Source organism: Harpia harpyja, chromosome 6, assembly GCF_026419915.1.
Source record: "Harpia harpyja isolate bHarHar1 chromosome 6, bHarHar1 primary haplotype, whole genome shotgun sequence".
In the NCBI taxonomy this organism is placed as follows: domain Eukaryota; kingdom Metazoa; phylum Chordata; class Aves; order Accipitriformes; family Accipitridae; genus Harpia; species Harpia harpyja.
Window position 1 is genome coordinate 16,129,843 of NC_068945.1, and position 24,637 is coordinate 16,154,479.

The 24,637-nt window shown below is 42.8% G+C and overlaps 1 protein-coding gene across 4 annotated transcripts in view; it reads right to left on the bottom strand.

Moving 5' to 3' along the window:
* The window catches only part of CACNA1C (calcium voltage-gated channel subunit alpha1 C), a 498,947-nt gene that overhangs the window by 59,538 nt on the left and 414,772 nt on the right, over nt 1–24,637 (bottom strand). For 2 of the 4 annotated variants that reach the window (XM_052789484.1, XM_052789487.1), the window contains 7 exons: nt 23,524–23,631; nt 22,774–22,826; nt 22,520–22,666; nt 21,412–21,613; nt 20,801–20,959; nt 17,771–17,881; nt 463–546 (listed from right to left, as the gene is read on the bottom strand). In XM_052789484.1, the coding sequence (XP_052645444.1) occupies nt 463–546; nt 17,771–17,881; nt 20,801–20,959; nt 21,412–21,613; nt 22,520–22,666; nt 22,774–22,826; nt 23,524–23,631 (864 nt within the window). The remainder of the gene's footprint in view (nt 1–462; nt 547–17,770; nt 17,882–20,800; nt 20,960–21,411; nt 21,614–22,519; nt 22,667–22,773; nt 22,827–23,523; nt 23,632–24,637) is intronic. The other 2 variants (XM_052789488.1, XM_052789485.1) reach the window with 1 other exon arrangement.

Here is a 24,637-nt window from a genome sequence, read left to right on the forward strand (position 1 = left end):
AAGGCATGAAAGAGGGAGAGAAGAGGAAAAAAATAAGAAAAGAAAGAGGTTACGTGGGCATATTAAATAGTCTCTTACCACTCTACAGTATTGGTTGCTCAAACCTCTGTAACGTTTCACATGATGGAGGGTATCAACAAAAGCCTGGTTAGTCAGAAAGTTACACTCAAGCATGTCTACCTTTTGGAGGGAAAAAAAGCACACACACCCCAAACTCTGTGCGCTTTCACCAGTCACAGCCTTGGGGCGAGCTATGACAAGTGAAAAAGAAGGAGGCATTTCCCCCCCTCCTTTTTTTTTCCCTGGGAGAAGGAGAAGGACGACGGCAAGTTCAATAAAAGCATGACTAGAGGGAAAAAAACCAGAAAAAAAAAAAGAGAGAGAAAGAAAGAGAGAAAGAGAGAAGGAACAGCAGAGGAGGAGGAGGTGGTGGTATCCTGGGGAGGGTAGAGTAATACTCACATTAGTTTCACTGAGAATGACGTCTATAATGCTGCCAATTACGATGAGGAAGTCAAAAACATTCCAAGGATCACTAAAGTAACCCTACATAAGGAAGGGGCAGGCAGGATGGGGATTAAAAAGGAATGTTAGACAGACAAAAACAGTTCAAAATTACCATTAGAATTACTGCCCTGATACCTCAAGGGGTTTTCCTCTTAGTCTACTTGTTTTGCCTCAAGCTGTAGCCCAGTCCTGGGATTCCTGACTTGTGTCAGCAGTCCCTATCCAGCAAATGCGATCCCAGTGCAGCCACCCCTCCCCTCCGACTCTGGGACGGGGGGTGAAGGGAAGCCACATAGATCGCTTTGAGCATGTCTGCTCACAGGAGTAGGGCTTGCAGGACCAGCTCCTCCAGACATCTCCTGTTCCTAGCAACACAGCACCCTTCCCCATTTGGCTTAGATTTGGCTGGGGGAAGAGTACAGGAATGGTATCATACGGTTCTCTCAAAAAACGGCTCCCCTTCTGCCAGTGTGAATATCAATCCACCAGTCCATGTAACAGATGTAACGCTCTGTGCTGGCGCTGGGAACGGCTGGCTGCCATGTCATGACGGAGCAGAGGGCACAGTCAAGCTGGGGATGTGCTATTTAAACCTCACTGGTTGTCACCTTTAGCTTTACCCAGCCACAATGAGTATTATGACAGTCATTAGCCTAACAGTTTCTATTACTAATGCTTTAGCTCCTGTCTTAAAACTACAGAGCAGGACTGGTATTTCTGTTACTCTGAAAGCACGTCTGCACCACAAAACAAAGGTGTGACTGTAGCATGTGCTGGCGCATCCCACCAGGACAGGGTAAGAATGAGAGCAAAGTTGGCTTTAGCATGTGCTCAGAACGCGACCTGTTGCTCACTCATGCTACAGGTAGTGCCACAGCATCACTGTCACATTAGCTGTCTAGGACAAGCTATGGCAGATCCGCTAGCATGTGCTAAACTCATACCTTCACTTTGCTGTGCAGAATCACTTCAGGGGCTATCTCAAACATCTCATTGTCCTAAGCAGGGCCCAGGAGATGCTAATCAGCACTGCTTACTGTCCCCATCCTGCATGATTTTTGGCTGGATAGGCCATAAGGATACAGGACCCTTTTGGAAAAGGTTCTGTTCAGCCTAGAAGATGGGCTTCTGTATGTAAACTTCCTGTACAAGTCAATGTCATGAGCAAAGAAAATTTATCTTGGCTCACTGAACACCTGTGCCAACCTCTTCCCCTTGTTCTGCAGTCTTAAAAGGAGGCGAACATACAAAATCCTCTGTACTCCTTTTATGTGTTTGGTTTTGTGAGTATGGGCTAATCTGACCTCCCTGTTTCCCAGCTGCAGCATGTCTCCAGTGAGACTGAACCCAAGTTGCACTGCGACTGCTATTCTTAGCCAGGGAGTCAGGTCATGGGTAAAGTGTGAGACTGTGTTCCCAGGCAGTGTTGCAGAAAGCGGGAAAAAAAAAAAAAAAAAAAAAATCCCAGCACTGGCACTGCACAAGCCAGGCTTGGGAACCTGAAATTACTGTGGGTTCAACCATCACTTGGAGCAGGCACTGGCAAAAAGTGTCTTTCTAACGTTGAAACACTGCCTCCAGGATGCTTTGAGACTCACAGTTATAAACTGTATTATGCTTGGGACGGGGGGGGGGGGGGGGGCGGGGGAAAGGGGTGAAGCAGAGAAAGCTACTGCCCAGCTCGTTCCACACCAGTGAAGGGAGCTGGTAGAGTGAACTTTGAAATCTTCTCCTCAAAACCAACAAATCCCCCCTTTATTCTGCAGCCTGAAATAGGCAACTCTTAGCAGATCTACACTAGGAGGAGTAATCATCCCATGGCTACACATTACTACGCAATTAGCTACAACAGGGAGGAAGGAAACAGGAGCAAAAGCAAATTCAGAGAATATTATTATTCAGCGTCCAGCCTAGAAAATACACAACAAATATTAGAATGAATTCAGCGGTGATGTCCAGCATCATTAGCAACCAGATGGACCTGGAATAAAACTGTAATTAGACTTCACCAAGAGGAAGGGGAGGGAGAGAACAGCAGATTAAATTGTAGAGGCAAACGCATTTTGAATAAATAAAGGACAGACACAGATCATACAGAGTTGCAAAAAGTGCCTTTGCAGCCTGATGCGACCTTGGCAGACAGTACACTTGCAGGATCAAAGAGAACAGTGTAGAAGACAACAGACCCAATCCTCCTGCCCCTGTTCACATGCACAGTCCTGCTGTAGGCAATGGCACTGCTCACATGCCAAATGAATACATGCATCCAATAGCATGGCTATCTTCCATCTCCTTCTCAAATTGCATGGTTCTGGAACTATTAAGGATTTCAGCAGGAACCAAAAGAACTCAAAAAAACCAGAATTTGCTTTTGGGCAGTTGCAAAGGTGAAGATCCAAAACATGTTGTTCAGGTTTTGCCCATGAAAATGATGACTATTTTAAAATCTGTGGTGATAGATAGGTGGTTATTTTTTACTACGATTAGCATCATACTGCAAAGAATGTTTTTGGTGTAACCAAATTCACAATTTCTTTTTACTGAGCGACTTCTTACATAGAGCCCAATAGCCATTGCTGCTGGTAAAACAGCATTTGCTGTTGGGACAAAACCCAGGTGACAAGTAGCATCACATCCTGTCCTCAGATGACCACTGAAGCCAGTGAACTAAATTTGGCTCCCAGTTGCAGTAATGCAACTTCACTGGAAGCAATGATACTGTACTGATACAGTTGGCACATCTCAGGAGAGATTCAGGCCTGGAAAGAAAAGGTCCCTTTTTCATTGCCATCACAAATAGCTGCTTTGGACCTTTGTGACCACACAGAACATCTGGAGTCACTCTGCTCACTTTGGTGGTGTTGCTCCAGATTTATACTGTGAGCTCTTTCTCCCGGGATGCTCTACTGAGTCTCATCAGCCAGCTCCTTGCTTGAAAGTCATGGGCTGGTCTGCTCTGGGATCACAGAAAGAGCATTACCATGGTCTGTTATTGTGTGGCTGTAAGGTGGACTCAGAGAGCTCTTCTCTTCCTCCTGTACCTCTTAGATGAGTGATAGAGAGGAGCCGTGGATATGAATGCAGTTTTACTCAACCCCACATCCAATATGCCAGTGTTGATTTAAGGAAACACATGAATTTCAAAGCCTTCCTTTCCTCCTCACCTGCTCCCTCTGTGTTTCAAACAGAAGGGTGAAAAATAGGAAGATATTATTCACAGTAAGAGAGCTCAAAGAAAACAGAGAATATAGATGCTTCATTTGTGTGCAAGGTAATGGAATCCTTCCTTAAAAAGCCACCCTCCTTAGAGACATTTACCTACAAACAGCCATGTGGTTACTTGGCTTTGGATCAGACCTCATAATCTTGTCAGGAATTATGACTACATATTGAGAGTGAAGTACACCCCTTCAGGACTTGCCTCTTGTGACCTCAAAGTGCATCTTCAAGCCACATTCCTCATTGGAGTGTACCAGGGTGGCTAATGAAAGACAAGCTGAATGAAGGAAGAGCTTTCACTCTAATAAAAAGGTTGTATTTCCAAACTATTTTTCCCACCAGAAAGTTCTGTATACTTTTCCCAAGGGGGTGGAGGTCTGACTGGAAATGAATTGATGGCACTGTTTGTTTTTGCAGTACAGGAATTTAGAGTGTAATACCATATTTTACCCTTAAAGGGAGACGCTTGACCCTGATGTAGTTGTATAATTGCATGCCACATAATGGCAGCCTCAGGGGCTTACTGGGGAATGGTAGTCACCCTCTCTTGTGGGATGTCTTTGGAGATCCATGAAGCTTTTGGGGAGAAAAGAGGACAGAAAGAGACCAGGAGGATTGGACTGAATATTCAGGAAGCATGAAATAGCCCCACCATTAGAGCACATTTTTTCCCCTTTTATTTCCCCAAAGGTAGCAAAGGATAGCGTATCATCACATGATCAATAAGTTAATGAAAGGCTGAGCATAAATATGCAGTAGCTGACTGGAATGGAATCTCATTTGTGTGAGGGGAGCAGACATCATAGCATTTCAGAATGAGTATGCCAATCATTTTTAGGTTTCCTAGTTGCTGAGATTAGCTATCAAAGAAGCTAGGGTTTGTTTTGGTACTCATGGAGCCATTGAAATCTCTGGAGACCATTTCTTTTACTTTTTGTGAAGACGAGATCCTAAATGCAGTATCTAAGAAGCCTCATTAACGGCAGAGAAAATTGCCCACTGGAGTCTATCTCAAGGTCTGAGTTGAGTCACCTGGGGCCCATAATAAGAACGTGCGCTGGCTGGGGAGCTATGCATCTACACCAAAGCACAGAAATCCTCGGGGGAAGGGTGCTGTTGAGTCATGGTACCAGTGGCGTTTTGAGCATCCAGCCCTGTGGGAGCTGCAGGGTCACTTGTGTGTTAATTGATGTGCAGTTATTTATGTGTTTAGTCCCAGGTTTTCATTTCTGTCTCTTACAAGGTGGCTGGCAAAATTTAACAAACCCCTCTGAGAGAAAAGCCTCTAAAGATGAAGAGCACAGCAAGGGTCAAGGCTATTCACTGGGTGGGATATGAATGTAGGTCAGATGGTTCCCAGTGGAAGAAGATGCTGCAACGTCATGGGAAAAAAGGGAAAGACATGCATGCAGGCATGCATGTATATACGTGTGAACACAGAAATGAAGCATCGAAGAGGAGAAACTAGGGCATATAGATAACTACACAGCCTAAAAGGAAAGCAAACTACAGGAGAACCTTGCTATCACTTATCTGAAATAAATCTGCACATTAAAACAGCAAAAAGAAGCATCAATCTTAATCAGCTGGAAAGAGTACATCGGAAGGAGAGAAAGGGGCTGATACCCTGATATTCAGTGTGATTTCTTAGCAAAAATTTCCTGCTGATTGTAAAGGGCACCAAAGCAGACTTTGCTGGGGATTTGCAAAATGAGATGAACTGCTAGTTTGGTTGATGGTTGCTTAGTATGTGAGTTTGTTTCTGAAAATACTGCAGGCTATTTGGAGCTGCAAAAGTCAGTTCTCAGACTTCATTAAAAGAGGCTTTCCCTGAAAGTATTTTTGCAAAAGGGACAGTTTCATTGGACAACAGTATCGAATGAAATGACCTTTACACTGTACCGTGACTCTTGGCATACCTCCTCACAGCAGATTTGAGTGATTTCCATGTATCCTGAACAATCTTACAAAGCTACAATAGCTCCTGACACCAAATGGAGATTTGTGTCAGATGCAAGTTCTGTTATGCTAAGATACCATTTAGCCATAACAGCAATCAGCAAAATTAGCAGAACCCAATAGAGAAGGAAGAAAGTGGAGGATGCAGCTGCTTGGAGCTCCTGACAGGCTGCAGGAAAACAGCATTTATTTGCATACTATCTATCAGCTCTCATCCATTGACGGATTAATTCTGAGACACAGACTCCCTGCAGTTCACCTACCAGTTGCTGTAATGAGTCACTGCTGCAGGGAATTGCACAAGGCCCCCCTGTACTCCATCAAATCTTTCTGCAGACAAAGGAGTGAGGAGAGGAGCTTTCCAGCTCCCCATACTATTCCAAATGTCTGCTCAGTTCTGAAGAAGGCTCCTGCCGCTCTGCTTATTCCACAAGAAAACAAGACCAAGTTGTAGACCAAGATAGGTGCTCAAAAATTTTGATGTTTTCCTTTATCCTCTCTCACTGTTTCATGCTTGCTCTCACAATGAGGGTGTCGGTGAAAGCAGATAGGTGTCCCTTGGGGTCCGAGGGCCTGCCTGGACATACTGGACACTCTGCTTGACAGAAACAAAGGAGTTGGAGTGCTTGAATGGCTCTGTGATCTGGAAAAAGACCCCAAATATTTATTTCTAGGTCACTGGTATAAAACTGGGGTACCTTGTTACTGGTCAAAAGTGGCTACCTTCTGATTATTGTTTGAGAGCCTGTAGGTCCTAAAGCAAACTACGGGTCTCACCTGTGCTTCTAGTGGACAAATATCTCCATCGCAGGAAAAAAAAGAAAAAAAACCCCACTGCCTGAACCAAGGTCCCCAAGCTACCATTTGACAAACTTAAACATTTACAGAGGCTGGCACTATATAATCTCTTGTGTCACAACAGACCCTTTTATATGCTCTCTGCACCTACTGATAATTGACAACATCAGGGGGACATGCCTAGAAAAGTCTTTATCATACCCATTCTGTGAACTGAGAATTCCCGTTTCCAGATGTTGCAATGCAGTTCATTCCACCAGAATTGTATTTTCAAGATGGTCCCATGAGCCCCTCCACGCCCACCTATGTGGTGGTACAGTTATTTTACATCTCTCCGTATTTCATTTACTGTAAAGTGGCTAGTAGTACACAAGCACTCAGCCATGTGGAAGGCTTGAAGTGCAATGTTATGTCCCAGGTACTCCAAAGACTGGGAAAGAAGCATGGCAAAGGCAATATGGAAGCTTTTATTATGGAAGCATTTCTTAAAGGTGGCAAAGATTGTATTTCAAGACACCATGCTGAGAAGGCCTGAGGAAATGATAACAGTAAAACATGCTGAAACTGGATGATTCAGTTAGCTGACCCTGATGTAATTTTTGGCCTGGATTGCTCTTAGCTGCCTTTGAAGGGAGGGTGAGTAATGCCTCAGAACAGTAATGCCTAAGGCCTCCTTGGTAGAAATGCATGAGAATGGAGGCAGAGTAAAAGAAAGCTCTTTTATAAATTCTGCTGTCCACCTAGAAATAGAAGCTAAATGTTCTTGACTTTCCTACAGGTATGTTGTGGCACAGTGATACCCTGTGAGGAGTTGGGCCCTTTTCCTCATGAACAGCAATTACATTGCAATCATTTAACAATTACTGCCCTGCAGTCAGGAACCAGACTTGTTCTCAGCAAAGAGAAATAAAATCAACACCGGTCTTACCAGAAAGACTGGAAAGTGAATGTGATGGCTTGCTATGTCTGAACAGGTCATTTATCACAGAATGCATTCTGTGAGAATTTTGCTGTCAAATTTCATTAGGAAGAAGCTGTAAATGCTCAAAGACTTTGCAAGGTCCAGAAAAAGCAGGTCTTGATGAAAGCCAACAAGTAACTCTTAAAGGCAATAAACCAAACCAGCAACATGAAACAGTCCTATGAAAAGAGCAAAAGGATGAGCTTTGCTGTTTAAGATAGTCTATCTTCTAAAGTTGGACTGACATGCCAGCCCAGGGAAGAATGGTTCAAAAGAAGTAAAACTCAACCTGTACGAACAGAAGTGACACATCTTTCAGCATGAAGAGCCGTTTATTGTTGTGGGAAGATGAGGCAGTGGCAAGTAATGGGTGAAGAAGCATTCTGAATATGGGGCTGGACTTGGAATAGCTTCCCTGTCTCCATATGCACCATGGGAAAAGGCTATGGACTGCTCTGACATGGTTGCTGTGTGGGTAGTGGTACTTACTGGAAGAAAGGCACAATCTTCTAGAAACAGGCTGGTAAGTATGAGCAATAGGTTTTTGAATAGTTTCTTTTTTATAAGTTACCTCCATTTTCAGAAAAGGCTTGATTTTCTATGGATTAGAGTAGTTAATAAAATAATGCTTCCTTTCATGTAATCCATCAATCATAACTTTCCAAAAGAGGATGGTTAGTCTCATTTTACACTTGGGGAAGCAGAAATGTAGAAAACTAAAGTTTCCAAGGTCCTACAAAAGCCAGATGCATGATAGAGAAGAGAAATCAACTCTCTTAGACCTCAACTGGGTAACCATTTGGCAGTGGAAATGTAATTTCCTAACATGATGAACAATTCTTAACAGGGGCTGTATCACAGTCTGTTATCTGGTATCATTCTTATGTGAAGAGAAGATTCACGTCTATGAGAACTTTTGACCCTTTAAAACAACCTCACATGAAGTGATAGAGGGTTAGGATTTTTCTTCTGAGTGAGACCAAGTCACTTTTCCCTGGAACTGTTCCCTTTATGTGCTGCTGCTGATGCTGTCGATGCTGTTGTGAATGAGACCCCGGTTCACCATCCCACTGGGCTTTTAACACTGTGTGAATAATTTTCTGTATTAAATAATTAAGTGTAATAGCTAATAAAGTACTTCCCACACTGTTGCATTGTGCAGTCATATCATTATTTTTGATCATTTATAATGACATTAAAACCCCCAAGTGCCAGACTGAAAATAAATCTGTCACAATGTTGCAGCAATATGCAAATTCTCTGGGTATGTTTGCTGTGAAGGAAAAGGTCCTCTCTCATTGAAGCTCTTATACAGCTTCTTTAACGGTTTCTTCTGCCTACTGAATTCTCCATTGATCATTCAGAAAGCTGGAGGATTGCATAGCTCTGGCTGATCAGTGTTAGAAATTTCACACATTCTGTGTAGTAATTAGAGGATCTATTTGTGTGCAGAAAATTGCTGGCCTTGTCCTCCAGGAAGGAGAACATCCTGCATTTAAACAATGAATGCAACATGGGAAGTAGCAGATCAAACAGCCTTTTTGTCCCTCACCAATTGATTCTACCACATCATGAAAGGACAAGTTTTTTGCATGAAGAGGGAAGTTTGTTCTGTATACTCATTTCATTCTTGGCCTCTTTTTTGGGGCCACCAACAAAGAAACCAATCAAGATCCACTCTGCTCATGCCTTTCTGCAACATATATTTTCCACCAGGAAATGGGAAAGAGACAAGTATACTTCATACAGGATGTCAACCAGTGTTCAGAAAGAAGGCTTTGATGTTTCCTGACCCAGATTCAACTAGAGGTATGAGGTAGGATTTACTGCGAAATTATGTTTCTCATCATCTGTCTAGTTTCCTCTGTTACATTCACCTACCAAATGTTTTTCACACTGCATGAATTGTTTAGGTGGAGTTACGCCTATGCCATCTCAGAATATAAGCATATGCACAATAGAAAAACTTTAGTCTGGCACTACTTTCTTCTCCTTCAAAGTGTCAGGAATGGCCAGACTTCCCCTCCCACGCACGCTCAGGAACTGGTGAGGAACTCAGTGAAATCTAGAAATATCAAAGAAGATTCCCCGTACTTTCACATCACAGAGAAGACAGTTATTTGCTTGCCTCATTTGTAGAAACTGTTGCTAAATCAACCTCATCCCTGAGTGTTCTGTTGCAATTTTCTTTTTCTGTACTAACTGGAAGATTTGTTTTTCAAGGCTCTACAGTTACACCAGGTATGCTGTTTAACTTGATTGGCCAGCACGCTAAAACACCAGGATGTGGTTCCTCTTTCTTTTAGTGTCACTGCCTTGTAACTTGCTGGCAGCACAGACGCCTGAGGAGTTTTGATTTAAGGCCCGGAATAACAAAAGTAGCTGCTTTGGCCCTTGGCTAGTGGGATGCCCTTCTGTGTTCTGTGAGAAAGTCTCAATGCTGAGCTGCTGTGAGAGTGCTGTGGCACAGACTGTGCTACAAGAGGCTCGGTTACTTTCTTAGCCTCTCTTCTCTCTTCTTTCTCCGTGACATATGGGCAGATAGAAATTCTGTCAGGCAAGCAGCATCCAGGAGCGAGTTTACCTGAATGACTCTCTGTTCCAACCTACTGATAGGTATAAAGGACTGGAATGATGTGATCATCCATGTCCAGAATAATTATCCCAAGTATTTCTTCACATCAAAGTCACCTAAGCACGCTGCTCTGACCTACAGTACTTTTAGTACTTTTGCAGAAAGGACTTAGAAAAGGGGCTCATTCTTTGTCCCAGACCTGAGAACATGAAAGACTATATGGTCAAATCTCCACATGATATCTATGCTATGCAAAATGCGTGAAACTCCTGGCAGACAGGTAATCACAGTAAAGAGAAAGCAGAGGAGCGATTAATGAGGGGTTAAGATTTTTTCCCTTTTCTAGTGTATTTCCAAACCCCTTGAGCCTGATTCAGCAATTCCTTGAGAGCCTCAGACTGACTGCATGCATACAATGCAGTGTCTGGTCGTGCGCTACAGAGATGTCAGGGATTTCTGGTCATATGGCTGCTGGGATTGTCGGAGCAGCTGAGATTAACTCCATCTGGGCTACTGGCTATACAGAAGATCCAGAAGAATATACAGTATGTTCAGACTTCACCCAGAAAAAAATTTGGGGTGAAAAAGGAAAGCATTTCTGGGGTAAGATGCTGATGCATTTTGCAACAGGGCTGAGATTAATTCACAGAAGTAGGGAAATATATTGCCCCCAACTTTTTTTGCAAATTATTCTCATGAGACAGTATACAGGGAAGCTCTGTGGCTGAGATACTGATGTGTTTGAACGTGGAGACCTGGGATGTCTGCCAGAGAACTTCAATAAAATGTAGAAGCACAAAAAGATGTTCATTAGCTTAAAAGCTATGGGTTTTAATTCAGTTTTTAATTTTCTAAAAATCCCTTTCCATGTTTACTTTTCCTTTCAGCCCTGTTTCTGTTTTTCTTTTCCTTGCATCATTTTTTGTCCAATCGTTTCTTTCTTCATTTTGTTAATACTTTCCTCTTTCAGGGTCTTCGGTTTATTTTTTTTCTATATGCCTTTAAGGATATTCTGTCCATTCCCACTCTCCATTACCTGTGTATGGCTTTTCCTCCCCTCCAGGTTTGGTTTCTCTCTTTCCCCCCCCAGACATGGTCCTTCCTGTTTGTTTAGTTCTCTCACTTTCTTCAGTTCACACACTCTCTTACCTGACTATTCCTAGCTCTCTCCATGCTCATTATTTCTTACCCAACATCAAACAGAGCTCACTCTTCTTTTTTGTTGAATGGGATATTTTTTTTCCCCACCCACAGATCCTGAAACATAGTAGCTTTCTCACCCCTTCTTTTGCCTTTCAAAACACTTGTTCCAGCCAAAGGCAGTGTGGTGGTTGGAGACAGCCCTTCCCATTGCACTGGGTAGATGACTCAGTCAGCAAATACTCCATGTCTAGATGCTGCCCCTCCAAAACAGAAAGGGTAATACTGAAGCTGAGGAGAGGAAACAACTAGATGACTACTTAGGTTAAGAACCTGCCAAAACCAGCAGAGAAAATCTGCAAAGTAAGAGCTATTTGACAACCAGAATGGTGTGGCCAAACTCCATGACAGGGAGGCAGCTGCCTGCACCATGGGCTCACATATACTTACACAACCTAAACTACTAATTTAGACCACCATAGTTCATCCCAGACCATGTGATTTTTAACTAAATACAATTCCTATGTCTGTTGGATGGACCTGAAGTGTTTTTCTGTGCTGAATCAAAACCCACTCAATTGTAACCCATTTTCCTGACATTTTTGTATCAGTGCAGAATGTCTGTACTTTGCTTTCTCCATATAAGCTGGAGAAATAAAACACTGTGATGAATGATACCAGGGCAGCATCCTAAGCTATACAGGTATTTCTAAAAGTACTAGACTGAAGAAGTATAAAAAGCATTAGATTTCCAAAATTAACCAACCTTGTTTCTGTGGTGCAAGGGGATAGATTGGATATAAATTTCAGTTGTTTGTGGAAATGCTGAACCCTCTACACTGACCAAGGAATGACAGATTATGGTTATGTTGAGAAAGAAGTATGCAAGTAATATGAAGCAGCCAGTGTGACTTCAGGAGAGGCTGCTCAAAGATCTGTTTATAGGCATAAATGTACGAGAAATGGAGTAGTAAAAAGGGAACAAAGAGTCATTTTGCAAGTTTGAGAAGAGATATCAGTGCATCAGATGCATGATAAATGCTGATTGAGAGGAGCTTAAAGAGGAATACAGAATGGCAAATGCGTCAGGGGATAAAGAAACACCGAGGACGCATAAATCCATCAGTAAATGGAGACTAAGAAATAACCATGGGCGACACTCATGACTTCCACTACTCAAAGGGTCATAGCTCTTCCTGGGATCACATGGGATTATATGCCTTGTGCTGAATGTGAAACTTGTTTGAAACAGTGCACAGAAGTCTGAACTCAGCTACATGAAAATGACATTAAAGAATTGCAAGGATTCAGAGTAAAGTAGTAGTGATAAATGAGGTACTGAACTAACTATCTGAGGCAGGACAGATGGCGTTGTTACAGGCTGCTTTACAAGTAACATCCATAAACACCCAGGGAAGAAAGGTGCTGACAGTGTCTGGTAAATGGAATAGACTTGTGATCTGTAGTCTCTCTGACAGTCATAATTCCACAGAGGAAATCCCGAAGATTCCCTTTCCACACACAGACCTGGATTTGACAAAATAGATGAACATGTGCTTTACTTTATGCATGGGAGTAGTTCCACTGGTATGTCTTCCCCAGTTTGAGATGACAGGGACAGCGGCAGAAAATTAATTGCTCTCAGATTACTAGTCCTGCCCTAGCTAATAAGGGGATAGATGAAATGTTTCCTGAAAGAAAAAGTAGATGTGGTTCATCAGTAAAACAGTCCATTCCAGGGACCTGGAAACATCTGAAATTCCTGGAGGAATATCCATCCCCATATTAGCACATACGTTGACAGATGGCGCAGCTTCATATGAATAGGAATTTTAAGTCACTGTCTTCGAGTTGAAAAGATAAACCCCAGGGAGGTTTTGTAGAGCAGCCGGTCCTTCATGGACTGGTGCTTGTGGGGATTTTTTCTTTAAGAAGCTAGGACAGTGGTAGCTGTGAGCACCCCAGACAGCACAGCACCTCTCATTCCCTTTAGTAGTTTTCTCTGGAAAAAACACCAAGCAGCAGCAGCTTGGTCCACATAGGAACTGGAAAATAGCTCACCAGACTGGCTGGAGAATTTATAAAATTAGAAAAACAAAGCAGCAAAAGGCCTTGGCTCAACAGCATTACTTTTAGACTGTCTGTCTCTTTGAAGTAACTAGTCTTGAATCAGTTTAAGAACGTCAGCCAAGACAAACACTCAGGTCCATTTGGGAGCTTTGCTTCAGAGCAGCACATTAATACTCTGTAAGGAGATGCAGGGCATGTAGTGGATGTTTTCTTTATCAGCAGCCCTAATCATCCCAAAACTCTCTTGCTCACTGTTAGCACACCCTCCTGTCAAGACTGCATCAGACATAGATGAGGTGTCTTACACAGTGCTTAGATTTATCCTGCAAAAAACCTGGGATAACTGATCCTCTCCTCCAGAAAATGCGCCACACAGAAACACTGGGGTTTTCAGAGGCTGGCCTTGTCCCTGCCTGGCATGCACTATCTACACCAGCAGCAGCTGCTCCAGTTAACGCACCCCTCTTTCTCTGTAGCCTCCCTGGAAACTAAACAAACCAAAACACTGTTCACAGAAGATGGCCAATAAAAAGGACAGGTATCAAAGGGACTTGCTGACTAGAGCAACCAATCTCAACAGTAACAGTATGTTTAGTTAGGAAAGCCCTTGTCTTTGTACCCCCTTCACATACTTTCTGTAAGTGTTAGGAGATGAGCCCTGACTCAGACTTGGCTCCTTATTCCTACAGCTGGCCTTACAATGAGTAAATCCTTGCTCTTAGCACAAGAACTAGTTGCAGGGCTGGATTATCCATGCTGATTCTTTGCAGTCAGGCAGATATGTGGTCCTACTTAATGTCTGTGCAACTGACTGTGTTTGCTTTTTTTCACCTTTACTGTCAAGAGTAGCAAATAAGAAGGACATGTCTCCTCACAGATTGGAAGTGAAGAAAAAAAACCTGGATACAGTAAAAACTCTATCCAGAGGCTGCCACGTTTTCTGCTGTTATGCATGTAATACACGGGTAGCGCTGTAGTGCATTATATTACTTCATATAATAGTGATTGCCACACCACTGCCTGCAGCAGGAACTCTGCATATTAGGCTTCCCCCAAAGCTGTTCTGCATGGGCACATCCCTGTGGTGACTTCTGCAAGAAGGCAGGGCAATAGCAGCTCTGAGTACCTCAGAGATCTGTCCCATTTCCATTAGCAATTCTCTCTGGTAAAGGTATGAATAAACAGCAGCTTGTTCTACCTTGCACAGATGGAGAAAACCATGATCCTCTGTTGCTGCTGCAGACCATTCATTCCAAGGTGCCTTTAGGAAGCGGCTGTGCAAGGGAGAGCTCTGTGGTGGCTGCTTCAGAGTTACAAGTCAGTTACTGCATTGCTTGCTGTAGTTGAGGGTTAGCTGCAGCACCCACTGCTGGGTTAAGCACCACAAAGTTGGAGAAAACAGAGCGAATTTTACCAGCTTCACTTCTGTGCTCAGTTCTGTTCTGCCACATTCTCCTGGGGCTTGTTGCGAGGACACACCACCTTCAGCTAACCAAGTTTCCTGCTTTCTTATTGTCAGTCATAAATCTCACAGCTCCCTCATTTTAGGGTACTCTTCAGAGAGAAAAGAGTGATGTTTGGGCACAAATTCAAAACGAGACAAAGCAGCTTAAACAAAGGCTGGTTTGTGTTTTATTGCTCAGGAAATAGCAGACAAATCTGTCTTCAGCAGAGATCTCATGAGCATTTAATCTTGCCATTTCACAACTTGGAAACACTAATATCACTTGGCATCTTCTTTGTCTGAGGGACTTGTGTGGTTAGAGGGGAGAGGATGATGGCTGTGCTGTAGTGATGTTCACCTAGGTGACAATGAAATCCTTTTGGACTTTTCCAGCTGTTGTTCCTGGGGACAACCTCCATCTGCAAATGTAGTTTGTTCTTATACCTTGAGTGATAGGAGAACACAAAGTCTGGCCAAGCAGAGGGCTGAGGTAGCAACTTTCTCCGTGCTGGGAGACTCCCACATCAGGACATATTCTAGGCAAATTCAGCTTCAGTGCCAATGTGCTACCTAAAGAGAAGCAGATTATGTCCCCCAGTGTTGGTCCACATCAGTCCAAGTGGTCATCTGGGAGAGGGGGTTTCCTTCTCTGGAGAGCAGGTTGAGTCAATATGGAGCACGGAAAGAAGGCTGCAGGCCAAATCCTTGTACGGAACAGACAATGGCAAGTTACACAAGGAATTTTGATGTTTCCAAACTTGAGTCACTGAACTGGTACTTGACATAATCCAGTGTGAACATACTGCTGGAGGCAAGTCTTTTTGCTGTATTAGTTATTTTCACAAGTTCATTCCTGTTTTTCTTCCCTGTAAATCCTGTGGTTCCTTTTTTTCTTTTTCTTTTTCTTTTTTTTTTTTTTTCCTGAAGGTATTTAATTAAAATAGCAGTTTAAGAGTTAGTACTGGTTTTGACATACAGGCCAGACTAGGATTTGAAACAGATTTATTCTTTTTGCTGGCTATTCTTTCAGGATGGGCAGGACCCAACCTGAAGTTGTTGTCTGATCCTTAGTTGAGAGGACTTTAGTAAGACTCTACTATTCTAGTCACAAGGAAAACTTCTTTTATATTCTCACTTTTACTATAGTGTAGTAGCTGGGGATTTAGTTTGGAAATTACAGAATCATGGAAAATTGGGCTGAGAGGGACCTTGTGAGATGGTCTAGTCCATTCCCCTGCCTCAAGGCAGATCATACATTCCTAAACTGTTTCTAATGAAAGGTCCCCCTAACTTAACCTTAAAACCTCAAATTATGGAGATTCCACAATCTCTTTAGGTAATCTGTTCCAATGTTTTGCTATCCAGAGGATACATGTTTACCCTCAGTTGATTTTGTTTAATACTTCGTTGTGCAGCAAAACCTGAAAGGAGATTGAACACAGGAAAGCAAAACACAGGAAGTAGAAAGGACCTCCAATATTATCAATGCCAATTCCTTACTGTTAGAGGCAACCATGTCAGGTAAAGCCTTCCTTGTATATGTACAGAGCTCAATATTTCAGCTCAACTTGTTGACCTTTCTCCCTAAATGCTCAAACCAAATTCTGCTGAGAACTTCATCTTTCTCAAAGTTAATAATCTCCTGTAAAGTAGAACCATGAAATCAGAAGAACATTACGAAGCCTGTGAGATACGTTTCTAGGCATATAGTGTGCAGGTAATATTTTTACAAAGTCCCAGAAGATTTGCTTGCTAATAGACATGGTGAAATCTCAAAAGTGAAAGGTAGATCCCTCCTGAAAATTACAATTCCTTCTGAAACAGATGATGATACTTAAAAGTTTCCCAAGACAGTGTTTGAGATCTCACACAAAAAAATCAGTATTCACCAGGACTGCACAAGATGCTCCTAACTTTCAAGAGAACTACATCTAAGACAGGATAGTGATATTGGGCTCAGGAAAAAAATAAAATTGTGACTCTAAGAAGGTCATAGAAAGTGTGGAAGAGGGAGAGAGGCTGGGTGGAAGTAAAGTCAACACAGAGTTAATGAGAAAAAGTAAGACCAAATTCAGTAGAATTGGAGAGCAAATTTTCTGAGCTGAGGATGAGGAAGATGTTAGGTCAGAGCTGGGAGGAGCTCTTAACTTCAGTTATCCCCTAAATGTTTAACACGAAAGACAAGCATGACTGTCAGATACGATTGTTCTCACCTTTACCAATGTCGTAACTGATGCTTCAGACAGTATTTGCCAACCCCAATGTATTGAGGTATCCTTTAAGATACAACCCCATGTGTCAAGGTATTGTTGAAGATATGAAATGGCATAAGGTACCTGTGTTTAGGTATCTGGATTCAACTCCTTATGACACACGACTGAATTTAAACTCCAAAGAAGAAAGCCTTGTGTAATCTTAAATTATGTGAGGTCAGAATCTTTGTCCTTGTCCTGTAGCAGCTGTACCAACTTAGTTGGAAGAGCTTGTAGGTTATAATCATACCCCATGGTGCAGCTATACTAGCAGAACGCAATGGCCCAATGGAAAGGACAACCCTTTCAGACAGGACGTGCTGGAGTACTGAATATTATCAATGACTTCTTAAATTCAAAACTAAAGCAATCCAAACCATCGTTGAGATGTAGCCCTCCCAGAAGAAACATTTTTTTCCAATGCTCATAACTCAAAATGAGTCATGCTTGATTAACTTCACTTGGGCCAGGAGACTAATCATGGGATGCTATTTGTAATTTATTTAAGGAAAGTCAGAGAGAGCATTAGAATAACATTCAGAAAGGAAAACATGTTATAGCCTTAACACAGTGTCACTGTTATAACGTAATGAAAACAGAGAACTAGGAACCTTCTCTATTAGCAGGTGTTGCCTTTTTTTTTTTTTTTTTTTTGGAGTGTGTCTACTCTCCAGTGGAAAAGTTATTAAATATATGTGAGACTCCAATCCAGAGAGCAACTGTCCAGCTCAGTTATTGGTGGGGTAATAGATCAGAAAGTTTCACCTCCTCCTTCTCCTCACAGCTGCCCCGCACACATGCACACACACACAGAGGCCAGGAAACTCTACACCTATAGGACCTACCTTGGGTTTGAAGGCGATTAATTTCAGGACCATCTCAACAGTGAAGAGGCCAGTGAAGAGCATGTTGAGGATATTCATGGCTTCCTTGAACATGCAGCTCTGACCGTAGTGCTGAAAAATAGCATCCCGGTAGCAGCGTGAGGAACAGACATCAGCTAGTTAGGAATCCACAGGGCCCCTCCTGATCTCCCTTTATGTTAAGGTTCTCTAAAGAAAACCCCAGCATGCTCCATTTTTTCAAATTAGAATTCCCATCTCCCTTCACACATAAGCATTTCCATACCTCCAGCCATTTTTGCCATCTGGCTCTGGATCTCCTATCTTTTTAAAAAAATCTTTTTGAGTAGGGTCTACCAAAATCACACTTATCATTCCAGTTGAGGGCTTATTGTAAATTTGTATAATGGTACAAGACAGTCTCCAATTGTGTTTGTTATCTCAGCCTTCCCTAACACTTAGATTACTTTTTTGTTTGATTGCTACTGCACAGTGAACAGGGGTTTCACTGAGCTGTTCATAATGATACCAAGCCATTCCCCAAGTAATTACACTTAATTCAGGATTCTGCAAAGTACACGAGCAGCTCAAATCATATCTTTCCGATATGCATTATCTTGCATTTGTCAACTCTGAATTAAATTTGCAATCATGCTACCCATTCACTTAACTTTATTAAGATCTTATGAAGTTACTCTCCATCTTTTATTGATTAATTGAAGTAGTGTCTTCTGCAAATGTTGCCACCTCACTCTTCATATCCCTATTTCCAGATCATTATACTTGAGACTGATTGCACTGCCTTATTCTAAGGTCATCTTCCAGTTCATGTTATAAGACCCCATTTGTAGTTGCCTAGCTTCGATAAACTTTAACCAGCTGGGGTGAATTTTCATATTCTGCATTGACTCAGGGTGATTGATTTAAAGGAGTTTCAGTTAAAACAATTCAGCTGCAGCTGAAAACCAGGCCAGGGAAAAATATATTGTTGAGGCATTTTCAAAATTTCTTGTAACATTTTCCTTGAAAGACTCTAGTGCCTGCAGGACTCTGCTTAAAAACTTGCAAATTTAGTGGAATGTGGCTTTTGTGTTTGCTGTCCATTAAAATTTTTGACCCAAATCTGGCCACAGTATAAGCTGTTGAAAAACTATACTTTTCTCAAGATGGATATAGACTCCCTAGAATCTCCAGAGATGCTGTCCTGCCTGTGGGCTCAGAAACATTTCACAGCTTCTAGCTCTACCTGCCCTGGGCATGTACTATTGTCACAGCAACTGAGCACGCTTCAAAGCTTCAGAGTGAACATACTAGTCCCTCTCTATCACTTCATGACAGCAGGGCAGTAGATACTTCAGCTGAGAGCAGAGCACTTTCTTGTGCTCATGCTGCCTCACTCCTTTATTGGTACCTTAGGCAAGACAGCAGAGGAAGCCTTTTCAATGGGGACGGGAAAGAGCTAGACCAGATGAAGAAAAAGTAGGTAAGTCAAGAAATCTAGTGAGATTGGACTGGAGACAGCAAGAGAAAATAAGGTGAAAATTGACTGTGAATATAGACTTAGACTGTTAGTGAGTAGTAGGAAATTGAGGCTAGTTTTGGTGGGAGGCTGGGAGTGGGGCAGACTGGGATGGATCCAGTGGAAAATGTAGTGGTGGGATGCTAACGTCAAAAGAAAAGTTGGTGTAGGAGTGCAAGGGGAGTTGGACTCACAGTAAGGGACAAACTAGAGAAGGGAACAAATTGTAGCAGACAATCAAATGGAAAGGGCAGAGAGAGACCAGAAAGGAGGTCCATGGAGGGGTAACTGCAACTGGGAGTCTGTGTAGTGAGGAGAAGAGAAGGACTGGTTGAGGCATGGGAATCTGAACTGTCTGGGCCACTGACCAGCCAGGGAAGAGAGTTCAGAGACTGACTGGCTGAGGGGGAAGAATGGGTTTTAGGGAAGAAAATGACAGGCAGACTAGCTCTTAAGCAGACAGAGCATAGAAGAGAACAGGGCTTGAGTGGCCAAGCAAACTGGGAGTGCAGAGATAGGCTTAGCAGTCTGGGAGTCTGGGACCAACTGAAAATGAAAGGGAGGTGAGAAAGGCCTTGGGCAGAGACAGACTGGAAGGAACAAGCCAGGAAAGTACAGACTTGGGGAAATGTACAGACCAGTTTGTGTCTATGAGGGCCCATTTCCTGACTGAAAGGAGCTAAGACTTCTTTTTTTGTAAGCTGGCTACTTAGTAAAGGTTTTGACTCCTTCCCCTTTACTGCTGTTCCACCTCCACGTGGTGATCTACCACCTCTATTTGCTATTCTTGTAGATCCAGCTGCAAATGTTTCTTTGATGGATTCACATTTGATGTTTGGAAAACCTTCCCACAGTAAGGAAAATGAATGCACAGCACAGCAGGTAGTAAGGCAATCAGTAGCATCAGTAGGCAAACACTTATCAAGAAATGCTTCAGGTGGAGCTGATCCTGCCTTTAGGTGATGGACTAGACAACATGGCCTCTAGAGATTCTTTCTAGGCAGTTTCTATGGTTATTAATACAGAATAAAGGAGATACTAGGGCCTTCCTACCCTCTATCCCCAGTTTCCTTGATTGCCTTGTTTGTCAAAATATTTGCTCTCTACTTTTTAACACAGAAAAGCCCCAGATTTAGAATTCACATTTCAGGTGAGTGGCTTATTGCTGCATTTCATACAAGACAAGTCAGAATTGAGAAGTCACTTGTAATTATAGTGGCCACTAAATTGGGCTGTAATATAACTGTTGGGTTTTTTCATTTGTTTGTTTTTAAGGACTTAGAATTGTTGAAAGCGTCAGATATTAGCAGGAAGAGGACGACAGGCAGATTCCTCATTTTAACTAAATGTCATCAGGAGTGAACATGGTACAATGGTTTTTATCATGTCCCTGTCCCTCTCCCTCAATACATGGTGTGAAGGTGCAAGTAGGTCTCAGCCTCAGCCGTTTCTATATTTTCCCCAACAAAGTCTAATAATTCATCACCTGTAAGGTTTTCTGCTTGCTTACTTACTTGCATGGCCAGGCAGATGGTGTTCAGCAGGATCAGAACGAACATCAGGTATTCAAAATAGGTGGAGTTGACCACATACCAAACTTTGTACTGGTACTGGTTTTTAGGGATGTATCTCCTCAGGGGCCGGGCTTTCAGGGCATATTCTACACACTGGCGCTGTGAAAGAGGCAGGGTAGATTTAAAACTCAAACCCAAAATACAGGGTTGGTCAGCTACCTCCAAATTTAATAAAAATACATGTTTCAAGTTTTTGATTAAAATGAAAATGCTTGGTAGAAGAATTTCTTTCAAGTCATAACCTGAATGTGCATATTCTACCTGTTGAAGAGTTCCATATGCATTTACTTTGGCCAGACAATGCTGCCATGCTCATCTAATACCTCAGTGAACCAAACGGTACAGCACACATTTTAAAGTAAATGTTGTCCCTTGAGCAAATCTTACAGCAAGATTTTTATTACCTGACTCCTGAAAGATGGCAGTGAAGCTGGCTTATTGTTTTATCTTGTAGCTATCTTCACATGTTCCTCTCTGTATGTGTTTCTTTTTTAAATGCTTATTCTCAATGTATTTTCTACCTTTAGAGGCAACAAGGTGTTGTAAATTACCTGGTTTTTGTCCAGCTCACAGTTCTTGTACTCTTGTTCTCCTTGTTCCTGAAATGTGACGATGACGAAACCAACGAAGATGTTCATCATGAAGAAAGCAATGATGATGATGTAGATAATAAAGAAGATGGAGATCTCAACCCTGTGATTATAGATGGGTCCCACATCCTCCATGTGGGAATCAATGGACCTATACAGCAACCTGAAAGCAAACAGGAGCCCAATGCAGAGAAAATCTGCAACTGCCTTGAGGCCTTATAGGTGATGTTATAAAGTTTAACTCTGTGATTTTCTTCTACTTGTATCAAAATTAATTCACTCACAGATGCACAGACTTGCATGATCTGAGTGTAAATTCTTGCAAAAGAGAAGACACGGGTCTTACTAAGTTTACACATTTGAACCTGTTCAGGGGTGAAATGTTTTCATAGTTGAACAATTAAAATTTAAAACAAAAGCATGCCCTTCAGTTAACAGAAGACAGGAAAGTCTGTTGTTGGAAAATGAGTTTTGCGAGAAAAGGGGATCTCAACACTTTTAACATTTGTTAACACTGCTGTTGGCATCACCCGCTGACATAGGTGAGGGTCAGCCCCCTGATACCCTGCATGTCCATGTCACTCTGTCAGAGTGGAACTGTGGGAGTCCTCGGCCCCGGTGGCACAGACAGCACAGCCTGATAAGACATCCCATGTCTGCCCGTATGGTAGAGATAGCACTGCTGTGTTTCATATTGCCGGGCTGGCTCCATTGGGAAACTTGCAACACCTAGGAACACTGGTAAGTGCCTGACAGGCATTTTATATCCATTTATATACATAATATTTGTAACAAATATTGCTATCACTGCTATTACTGGCAATCATTTTTTAAGAGGTAGAGACAGTGCTGTGCACTGTTTACAAGTAGAGGAACAGCAATTCCTGGAGGTCCTGAGGAATTTACAAAGTACATAATATTACAATGACTGCTGCTACTATTGCTATGTTTAATGCTTTAGACTTATTTGAATACTTAGAATGGGAAAGACCATGCTCTGCATTTTAATTTTCTCTTTTGAAATGAATGAGGACATTGCTAGTGTTGCACTGGTCCAAGAAGCACTCACTCTGGCCAGCCCTCAAAGGTTGAGACAGTGAAGAGTGCCATCATGGCAGTCAAGACGTTGTCGAAGTCAAACTTGCTGTTCTCCCAGCTCCGGGGCTGTATCATTGGTTGGTTGACCTCACCATCCTTGTACGTAATGTAGTACCCTCTGTGGATGGAGAGCAGAGAGAGAACATGGCAGAACTGCACTTCCAGTATGAGGCCCGGAGAGTGGGTAGCCAGTGAAGGGAGCTAACTGGGAAAGGTCAGACCCACCTGCATTCTGCTGCTGTCTGCTTGGAGCTATCAGTGCAGCTGTACAGCTTGCCCTTGAAAAGGAAGAAAGAGGAATGAAGCTTCCTTTCCTGACAGTGCAAGGGTTAGGGCAGATCATGTAGCAAGGAGACTGCATCTACTACTTGCTTAACCAACTACGAGTATGTTTAAATGCTCATTTGCAGGCAGATGTGAGCAAACTGGATTGAGAGTTGCCTGCATCTGGGTAGCTCAGAGCACAGGCTTTCATCTGCTTGCACAGTACTTCTATGTGTATTTTCTGAGGTGCATGACCACTGAGTGCTGCAGAACACTTGTCAGAAGGGTGGTGAAGGGCAAAGAAATAAAAGCAGACATAAAGAAGTGAATGAATAACCTCCCATAATTATCTGGCATGCCCCTTCCTCTACAAGATGAGGGGTAGACAGCCTGCAAATACCAATCCTTTGGAACAGCCCCCTTCATCTCTCTGGCACTAAGTCATGCCACAAGCTGTTTAGGGAAGAAGGTGATGTTATTGATGATTTCTTATAATTCTAGATGAAGGGCAGGAGTTCTGAATATGCCTGGTCCAGTTTTGGGGAACTGCCAGTAGCAGGAGCCCAGGTAACACTGACAGTGCCCTAAATGTTTTGCCTTTCACACAGAGGACTCCATCTCCCCTTCATTGGGCTTCTTCACACTATTTTTCTTCCCACCCCATAATACAGCTCAGTGCAATGGATGAATGAATGGGCTCAATGGTTTTACCTTAAACAACTGAACTCCAATGCAGGCAAACATGAACTGCAGCAAAGTGGTGACAATCACAATGTTTCCGATGGTTCGGATGGCGACAAACACACACTGGACCACATGCTGCAAATGGAAGATAGGAACAAAAGTAACCTGCAGGATTGTTCTGAGCTGCTCTGTCTAAGGGAGAAACCCAAGACTAAAAATACAAATAAAACAATTTTGTTTAACTATTGCCCATTAAGTAGTGTCTCAGGAAAGGGGAGAGAAAATAAACATGTTACACTCCTCACTGTACTCTTAGAAGCAGGCAGAAAGGGATAGGAAAACACCAGACCTCAGCTCTCTGAAACTTCCAGCAGGACCAGCTTACATAGTTGGGCACCCACCAGCCCACAGGAAGGAGTTTATCTAATACAAAAAGGCTATGTTAAAATAGGCTTGTAAGCCCATCTGGCAAACTACATCATTTAGCCTCAGCGGTGATGCTGGGCCACCCAGCTGGAAAGCAGCTTGGCAGAAAAGAACCTGGGGATCCTGGTGGACACCAAGTTGAACATGACCCCTTGCTGCAAAGAAGACAAATGGTATCCTGGACTGCATTTGTCAAAGTACCTTCAGCAGGTTGAAGGAGGTGATCCTTCCCCTCTACTCAGCACTGGTGAGGCCACACCTGGAGTACTGGGTCCAGTTCTGGGCTCCTCAGTACAAGAGAACCATGGATGTACTTGAGGGAGTCCAGCGAAGGGCCACAAAGATGATTAAGGGACTGGAGCATCTCTCCCATGGGGTAAGGTTGAGAGAGCTGGGGCTGTTCAGCCTGGAGAAGAGAAGGCTTGGGGGAATCTTGTCAATGTATATTGACCTGAAGGGAGGGTGCAGAGAAGGCAGAGCCAGGCTCTTTTCAGTGGTGCCCACTGACAGGACAAGACTCAACGGGCACAAACTGAAACACAGGATGTTCATCTGAACATTGGGAAACACTGTTTTTACGGTGAGGGTGACTGAGCATTAGAACAGGTTGTCCAGAGAGGTTGTGGTGTCTCCTTCCTTGGAGATATTCAAAAGCCATCTGGGCATGGTCCTGGGCAACCTGCTCTCACTGGCCCTGCTTGAGCAGGGTTGTTAG